The sequence below is a fragment of the Epinephelus moara genome, chromosome 17 (genome assembly GCF_006386435.1).
Source record: "Epinephelus moara isolate mb chromosome 17, YSFRI_EMoa_1.0, whole genome shotgun sequence".
Classification (NCBI taxonomy): Eukaryota; Metazoa; Chordata; class Actinopteri; order Perciformes; family Serranidae; genus Epinephelus; species Epinephelus moara.
The window spans coordinates 27,313,941-27,323,450 of record NC_065522.1 but is presented as its reverse complement, the minus strand read 5'-3'; the positions used below and the strand labels follow the sequence as shown (position 1 = coordinate 27,323,450).

The window sequence follows — 9,510 nt, the reverse complement described above, 5'->3', positions numbered from 1 at the left end:
GTTGAGATTTGTGGATGAGGAGGATGGACCGGAGGAGACTGGTGGAGCGTAGTCATCTCAACCACAGTAAGTAATATAGTTTGTATGCACTGGATATGTATTCCCAGCTTTATTACAATAATGTTTTTCAATATCTAGTGTAAATTTTCTTATTGGCTCGTTTTAGAATCGAGAATCGTTTTAGAATCAAAATCATTGCCCTCAAAATCGGAATCGAATCGTGAGTTGCCTAGAGATTCCCACCCCTAATTGTAGCATATTGGCCACCTAAAAGTCTTCAGCGTTTGGTTGTATTAAAAGACCCTCTAAGGAGTCACACGTTCTGTTTTTCTGTTGGGTATATCTTAATTTAGATTTTAAGCCTCTTTTTTGCTCGCAAAAATTAGCGTTATCACAGTCAACCATAGTTGTGTATGCATCGTGCTTAGCAAGCTAGCAGCTAGCGTTAGGGATATCTCAATGTTATGCTCCAAATATGGTCACCTCTGGCTCCTAAAACCCAAGATGGTGACGGCATAACTCTTCAAAACGGCAATCCGCAAACCAACAAGAGGCTACATCCATTATTTATAGAGTCTATGGTTTTGAGCCGAGGAAGAGGGGTCAACTTTTAATTTTGTGTTTACAAACCGCAACAGACAAATCCTACTCCTTCTTCTTTTAACATATACGTTTTGGCAAAAAAAAAAAAAAAAAAGAGAGAGACAACAACTGCCTCTCAGGTTAGGTTTTCTAAACAAATGTCACTGCCAATAGAACTTCACTGTAATGGACAGAAAGTATAGAAACCAAAAGAGACAGAGGAGTAGAGGCAGCACTTCATTACTTCGTCTAAAAGTCTTCTGACAGTGTCACCAGACGTTCATACCTCGTATTCTTTCCATCTATCCCTCTGTCTAACCATCCCACATTCCACTCCTTCCTCCCTACCCACATCCTCTGTCTTCCGGGGAACAACACAGTGGCAATTTACCCAGTTTAACACACACACACACACACACACACACACACACACACACACACACACACAAAGCAAAAAACCATGTGCCCTCTTGCCCTCTGGAAAGTTTGCTTTTTGTAATAAAAAAATCATAGGAGGCGCAGCAGCACAATGCCAGCTTTGATGTGACCGCACACACACACACACACACACACACACACACACAAAGTCCTGAGACAAGTAGAACAAACAAAGAACATTTAAAGACAGAGGTGGAGGGAGAGGAGGAAAAGAGGAAGTGAGGAAGATTGAGGGCTTGAGGGAAGATGATTGAAAGAGAAAAAGTCAGACAGGTACGCATATCTTAAAGTTTAAGGAAGGGAAATGAATGGCATAAAATTTAAACATGAGAAAAAAGAGTAAATTGTGTGCGAGGAGGTGTTGAGGAAGAACCAGAGACGGAGAAAGAGGCAAAAAGAAAGAGAAGAAGAAATGATAGAGACAGTTAAAGGTAAAAAAAGAGCACCTCAGAAAGGAAGTAGAAAGACGAGAAGAGAGACAAAGTAGTGAAGATAAGAAAGGACAAGAGAAGAAGAACAAAAGGAGCAAATAAAAATAGGATGCAGAGACACAGGGGGACAGACTGTAAATGAAGGGAAAGGGAAGAAAGGGAGAGACATGGCAGGGGCAGGGATGGCGTGAGGAGACGGGATGCCGATGGTTGGCATCACCGCAGCCGTCGGCGCCAACGCGGTCGTAACCTCTGGCGAACCGTGGGGTCAGGCCTTTGTTCGGAGCCAAGGTCTTCCCGTGAAGAAGGTTGAGTCAAGTTTACAGGACGTAAATAAGCTGAGGGGACGACAGGGACCTTAAAACAGAATGGCAGCGCGGGGGTGACAAGTTCAGCCCTATTCTCTTCAGCTTCATTGTACTTTGCTTTCCTTGAGTGTGAACAACAAAAAGGACTTGTGATCCCGCGAGGGATGACTTCAAGAGTTCAGTGCCGAAATGCTTTGTGTCCACAAAAAGTTCATCTTTAGAACAGTCTGTAAACATGCTACTGATGTACTTAAACAACCTACAGTTCTTCACACTGGTGTAATCATGAGCTAATCGCTTTGTAAAGTAACGTGATACAGTATGTGGGCAATATGTTAGACCATAGGGCTGTGGTTCTTCACCTTTGTGACGCATTACTTATTCACAATAAGAGTAAAAGATTTTGCAGTAAAACAAATAAAACATCTAAACCATTATCCCAAGGGTCCTCTTGACCCTGTCTGTCAAAATGCCTGTGTGCACGACAACAACAACAACATGATATCATATGATATAATCGCAATTATACAACAAGTAGTTTCAACCAAGCAATCTGATTGGTCAACAACACATTTAGAATGTGCTCAAATCACCTTTGCTACTTGAGACGCTCCACCCACCCAAACACTGTTGCAGACCAAGCAAACCCCCCCATGGCAACAACAGTCCCGGATGGCAGTTGCCCTCCCAGCAGGACAATGACCCATGCCACACCCCAAACCCCGGAGATCTTGCCTCCGGAAGAAGAGCAGAAGAGCCCTGGTTTCCGGTTGTAGGCTGTATGTAGTCCGCGTGATATTGACCAATCACGTTTGAGCCGGCTGCAGTTGTTGCCAGGTTAAACAGTCCGTGCGGTGAACTAACGAGACGGAACATAATTGGCGTCACTGCAAACTCTGAATCAGCATATTTACTTATATATAAATGGAAGTCAGAAACGGAAATTCGACTCCTCCGCCCCAATCAAACCGAAATGCCAAAAAAATCGGGGGTCTGCCCCCAGAGGCTGTATCGCCATCTGCCGGAAGTCAGACGCCGAATACAGCCGATGGGTTCCGAGAATGCCCAAGGAACGTGACAAGGCATCGACCTGGCCTCCAAATTCCCCAGATCCCAATCCAACTGAGCATCTGTGGGACGTGCCAATACCCCAGATGTATGCCTATCCACAGTGGGGCCTCTACGGATTAGCCTTAGCTCTGACATGTCACTGTATGGACACAGGAAGTCTGGAGATGCCCCGTGGTGTCTGGCACTAGGGTCTTCACGGCAGATCCTTCGAGTCCTGATTTTAAATGTGTCCAAAACAAGTATTTCGGCTAACAACAAGCCAACACTATGTACCGTGATAAAAGCACAACACTCACCAGCAACATTCAGCGTCCGGCTGATCTGCTCCCACAAATGGGATTTTCTGTCTTTGTTGTGATAGTTTCTAACTCATATATTGTACGGCTTGTGATAGGCAGTAAAGTTGCAACAGGAAGGGCCTGCCTCATAGCTCAATCCGTGGAACGTGCACCTCATGTCTAAAAGGCTGAGTCCTTACCAAGGTGGCCTGGGTTCAATTCCAACCCCTGGCTCTTTATTGTTTATCAAATAAAGGTTAAAAAAGGGGAAAAAAAGGGAGCTGGTGCTCAGAAAATAAGCTTAGGTTATTTTAGACTTAAAAACTCTGGTGTGTTTCAGCATCGAGCCTTTGTCGTGGAATCGAGATCGACCGACGAAGACGTGATGCCGAAACGTGTCAGCGTTTGTTTTGAGGTCTAAAATGACAATGTTTCGGCATCAAGCCTCTGTTAGCAGTCAAGACAGAGAGGTAATGACTCCCTTACAAAGGCCTGATACCCCAACAGAGTGGAGGACGTTTATATGGAAAGGAAAGGAGATATAAGACAAGGTGAGTCTATAGAAAGAAGGACACATGGAAGAGATGGCAGAAGAAAAAAGGGGATTATAGGGAGGAGACTGAAAAGGAGAAACAACAAAGAAACTGCTGTAAACGCCAACAGTTGTCTGTGTACCAGGGTCAGAGATCATTTGCCAACAACCAATCAGAGTTGAACGGTATGGACAAATTTGGATTAGATTCATGTTGGAGATCGGAGGTCAGGATACCGCATCCCTTCCTTATGGTCTAGCTTGAAAGGACAGAGACAGAAGGACAGATTCATGTGTGTGTGTATGTGGTTGAAGTTGTAGTTTTCTCACTTCATCATCCTCCTCTTCATCCTCCACATCCAGAATGCCAGAGTCCTGTTCCGACACCGGACTGCCACCCTGTCCGTCGCTGTCCGTCCCCGCTCCTACCGCCGCTGCCGCCGCCTCCTCCTTTCTGCTGCGCCGGCCACTCAGGGCCCTCGGCTGCATGGAGACAGAGCTGTCCAACGAGCGCTGCACCTGGGCCTGAAGCACAACACAGACATACACATCAGACAGGTCAACCTCAACCCTTGGAAATTACTTTTTGTTCACTTCTGCTTCAGTTATTTCCTACATTTCCCAGAACACCTTTCAGAAGCCACAGAGGAGGAAGTTGAACTTGTTGCATTTAGCTTCTGGCACAACTTCAGAGCCGTGGAGGCTCTTTGATTTTGAGGATCAGACACCAAAACCAGATGTTTACTGATAACAAGGGCACACCGTCTGCAACCAAACTCCATTTTAGCTCCTGAAACGTTATACAATTACACTTTACAGAGGAGATGGAGAGAAATAACAACAGAGCAGCAAACACAGGGGAGCGTACGGACATCTCTCAAAAGAAAACAACATGTTAATCCCTATGGGCAAGCGAGCAACAATGTTTCGGGAAAAGCTTAGAAACTGCGGATGATGAGCTCACTGGCTGAGACCTTTGAGGAAAACCTGCCACTCCTTGTCCCGTGAAAATACTCATGGAAACGACCTATAAAAAGTGATTTACCAAAGCCCCTAAGAATACACCAGAGGGAAAATCACAAGACAGGAAGGGAAGAACAGGAAGGATGAAGAGTCAATGAAACCCAAAACAAAGCACATAAAATTAGAGCTGGGGACTTGAAAGAAGAGACAGGGACAGCTCACATGTTTGAACTATGCTCCTGTGTGTCAAAACCTTAATTTACATTTAGGTGCGCTCAAAAAATGTATGCATATTTAAGCTAAGTATCTGAAAGTGATACCTTAAAAATTTGAGATTGGCTGAAATTGAGAAAAAAAAAAATAGAATTACCACCTTGCAGTCAAGTTGCAGTTACAGTTTATATCCATTTCTATCCATACTCATATGTAGCCATGGCAGCTGGTAATGTTTCAAATATCAACGTTGCTGCAAAGCAAGCTATATATGCCAAAACATAGATTTTCTCCATACATCTTCCCCCTGGCAGCACAAAGATCTATACAATCAGCACAGTTTCAAGATCATTCATTCATTCATTTTCTATAACCGCTTATCCTGTTAGGAGTTGTGAGGGGCTGACATTGGCCGTGAGGCAGGGTACACCTTGGACAGGTCACCAGACTATCACAGGGCTGAGTCACCAGTTAACCTGCATGTCTTTGGACTGTGGGAGGAAGCTGGAGCACCCACGCTGACACGGGGAGAACATGCAAACTCCACACAGAGGGCTCCCCCACCCCGCGTTCGAACCAGGAACCTTCTTGCTGTGAGGCAACAGTGCTAACCACTTCACCACCATTCCCCTTCTGTTCCCGAAATATGATGCTGAGTAATGGCCAGAAAAGTGTTTTTGCAGTACATTATGATGTCACAATGAAGATGACCTTTGAACATTTGGTTATAAAATTTCATCTTTTTTTATAGTTATGCTCAAAAATATGCTTTGAGAGGTCACAGTGACCTTTGACCACCAAATTCTAATCAGTTCATTCTTGAGTCCAAGTGGAAGTTTGTGCCAAATTTGGGGAAATTTCCCCAAGACCCTACTGGGATGTCATGTTCACAAGAATGAGACGGACCTAAGGTCACAGTGACTTTGACCTTTGACCACCAAATTCTGATTACTTCATTGCTTTGTCCAAATTGACGTTTGTGACAGATTTGAAGAAATTCCCTGAAGGTGTTGTTGAGATATCGCATTCACAAGAATGAGACAAACCCAAGGTCACAGTGACTTTGAACTTTGACCAGCAAATTCTAATCAGTTCATTCTTGAGTCCAAGTTGAAGTTTGTGCCAGATGTGGGGAAATTCCCCCAAGACCCTACTGGGATGTCATGTTCACAAGAATGAGACAGACCCAAGGTCACAGTGACTTTGACCTTTGACCACCAAATTCTGATTAGCTCATTGCTTTGTCCAAATTGACGTTTGTGCCAGATTTGGAGAAATTCCCCCAAGACCCTACTGGGATGTCATGTTCACAAGAATGAGACAGACCCAAGGTCACAGTGACTTTAACCTTTGACCACCAAATTCTGATTAGTTAATTGCTTTGTCCAAATTGACGTTTGCACCAAATTTGAAGAAATTCCCTGGAGGTGTTGTTGAGAGAAACTCAAGGTCGCAGTGACTTTGACCTTTGACCACCAAATTCTGATGAGTTTTTGATGAGGCTTTGTCCAAACAGACGTTTGCACCAAATTTGATGAAATACCCTAAAGGTGATTACAAGTATGCAATGGACGCTCCGCTGTGCTGACGCCAATAGGAGCGAGGACATGTTGTGATTTCTTATAAAATAAATGGTGTTTTAATTCTGGCTGAATTACAATCTCAGGGTACTTTTTGTGGTATGTCCTCCCTCCTGCGCCGGTATTTCCAGAAGGTGAGAACATGGCTGACAAGACAAGAACTAGTTTTTGTTAATTGGGTTTCATTCTCACACATCACAGACATTTTTGTTTATCAAATGGTCAGAAAGAACAGGAAAGATTTCTGTCAAATAAGGTAGCAAAGACTGTTTTCCTTTACTGTGCGTGAACCGATCATGCTGTCGTGCGTTGTCACTCCCCAAAGGCCCATTCTGAGCCTGCTAACATAAAAAAAGGTGGAGCACAGACAGAAGGAAATGTAGTCCGAATGGAACGGTTTCCCACAGAACAATGCAATGTGCAAGGTAATACCTGATGCAACCCGTGTCCTGTCTGTGTCACTATTTGGGGAAAACAAAGTATCTTGGGAAATGATGCACTCTGCTCCCTCTGCAGCAGTGTTAGATTAGGAATACTAAAAATATAAATAATCAAACAGGAAGTTTTGACTGGAAATTAATGGGAGCTGGTATCCAACACAAAATGAAAACAGAGTCACGTTTCTTTGGGAGGTTGCCAAGCCTACCTCTGAAGGAAGACATTATTTTCTATTGTTTTGCACTATATAGATTATTGAGCTTAAGTTTTCTTCGTCTCCATAGTGTGTCCAATCTAATATCTGAACATGGATATGGATATTTCTTGGATTTGTTCATCAAACAACTTGAACTCTTAACGATCTTTCCTATGTTGAGCGTCCATCACAACTCTACCACCAAAATATTTCTGTGGGAAAACCTTGTTATGAGGGGGAAACCCTCTCAGATCTAAGATGCATGCATCTTTCCATCCACACCCAGATCCGCCTCAGGTCCTTTTGAAAATCGATGTGAATGCTTCGGCTTCCTCTGCTCGCCAGCGCCGGCACGTAGGCTACCTTGTGCATTTAAACCGGACCATTAGGGACGTCAATAAATACGTCAGAGGCTTCAAGCATCCAGATTTTTGCCTTTAATAACAACGGTAATGAGAAAAACTGGTGTTGGTAGGAGGGTGGGTACACACAGACCCGGATAAACACAGTATTAGCGATGTTGGAGGAATACAATGCCATCTTTGATCTAATGCCCACACACATACAAGGCTAATGAGTCATATCGGACAATAAGCACAAAATGAATCAGGGGAAAGTCTCTTTTCTTGGTATAGAAGGTGAGGGGAAGCGAGTGGGGACACACTGGAATGTGCCAAGATGTGCCCTCTCTTTTTAGGAAAGAATAGGTAACAAAATCTCTAAACACCTCAGCAATGAGTCTTTTCACTAATTCTTCGAGACTCAACCAAAACTCTTTTAAAAGAGTCGAAATACTCAAGAACGACAGAATAATCCACAACAAAGAAATGGCACAGACCTTAAAAACACAAAGTCAAGAGTCTTGTTGCGACACTTCTTTCTCTGCATGGCATTCCTTTCTGATCCGTCAAATGGTCGTTTTCTTTCTTTCCGCACAGAAATTAACATAACTAGACCTCAAAAGACAGCATCACATGAAAAAGACAGACATGACAGAGGCAGTGAATGACAAAGAAAAGCACCTTTCCAACAGTATGCAACGATGCAGATTCGGACGTCAGCACCTACGTCAGATAATTCCACTTAGCTGAATTAGGCTTTTTTTGCATTTCTTCAACAGGTGCATGTGAGTCCTGATGCATCCACAGGCAATACCAAGTTCTGTTGCAAATAGAAACCCTTTTGACCCTGTCTTTTGTGGCGTTTCTCTTGAGGGGTGGCATTCGATGGGACACTTGAGGCTCAAGTGCAGGAATGTGCGTCATCTATTGGTACACAGTCCCATAAGAAATGAGGGAGTGCAGAGATAAAAAATAAAGACATGGGAAAAAGAAGGGGACAGAGAATGGGGTACAGGATGAAAAGGGAAACGACGAGAAAGAGGAAAAAAGTAATGAAAAGGAGGACCAAAATCAGAGCCACACTTTAATCCATTTAGTGCAAAATTACTTTAAATATCTTTTCACTGATTTGATATTACAATGTTGCAACACCACAAGGCAGCCCCAAGCAAAATATGTGCTTCGCTGACAAACTTCAAGGCGATTTGCAGTCTTCTGTGTGTATTTATGGCCTGAGCGTGGAAATTGATAGAAATTGCAAATGAAAGAGCAAAGCTACAGTGATCGCTTTGTTGACAGGTGGTTTAAACGGGCTGTTTGTTGTGGGGAAATTGCAACATTTGTGAAAAGCAGGCGTCCCCGCCTCTCTTTGAAAAGAAAGTAGAGATTTGTGTAATGACAGCGTAGGTCGTTTGCAGTTTTTTTTTTTTTAAAAAAAGAACTCTTATTTTGGAAAACAGATACATTTCATTAACATGACTTTAAAAACAAGGTACTTCTAATACCTGGCGTGCTGCTGAAGAATAAGAATGGTTATCAAACATCAATCCGTTTTGAGTTTTGAGTATGAAAACTGTCACCTATCACAACAATCCTTGTTCAGATGTTTAGTTTAGTTATTCTTTGAGTGCATATTTCCTGATCTCGTTTAAAGGGTAAGTTTGGTATTTTTCGACCTGGATCCTATTTTCCATGTTTTTGTGTCCAAGTGACTAACGGGAACAACTATTCTTGAAATCGGTGCAGTAATGAGTCGGACCGCAACAGACAACAGCAGAATGACAGAATGAATGAAAGTGTTTTTGCCACTGACAGGCTCAGATTGTTACTATAAGTGTCAGACAACATTATGGAAAAGGATCCCTACAGAGATAGACCTTCTTGTTTAAGAGCAACATCCTTTCTGTTAAACCAGAAACAGCCCTAAACCACCATTGCCAGTTTTACCTAACTCCATTTTAACAATAATAATAATAATAATAATAATAATAATATACTAGTCCATACCCATTGGTAGCTTTGTCACCTTCTACCTATGCCAATCCTCAATGCCTATGTGCAGTTTCACATAGATTGACCACGTCAGTGAGTAGAAAAACGTGGGACAGACAGAATGACTTACTGACAGAATGACACACT

General features: G+C 43.0%; 1 protein-coding gene across 2 annotated transcripts in view; it reads right to left on the bottom strand.

The window, feature by feature from the left end:
* exoc6b (exocyst complex component 6B) overlaps positions 1-9,510 on the bottom strand; it is a 152,906-nt gene that overhangs the window by 112,573 nt on the left and 30,823 nt on the right. For both annotated transcript variants that reach the window (XM_050067922.1, XM_050067923.1), the window contains exon 7: positions 3,971-4,165. In XM_050067922.1, the coding sequence (XP_049923879.1) occupies positions 3,971-4,165 (195 nt within the window). The remainder of the gene's footprint in view (positions 1-3,970; positions 4,166-9,510) is intronic.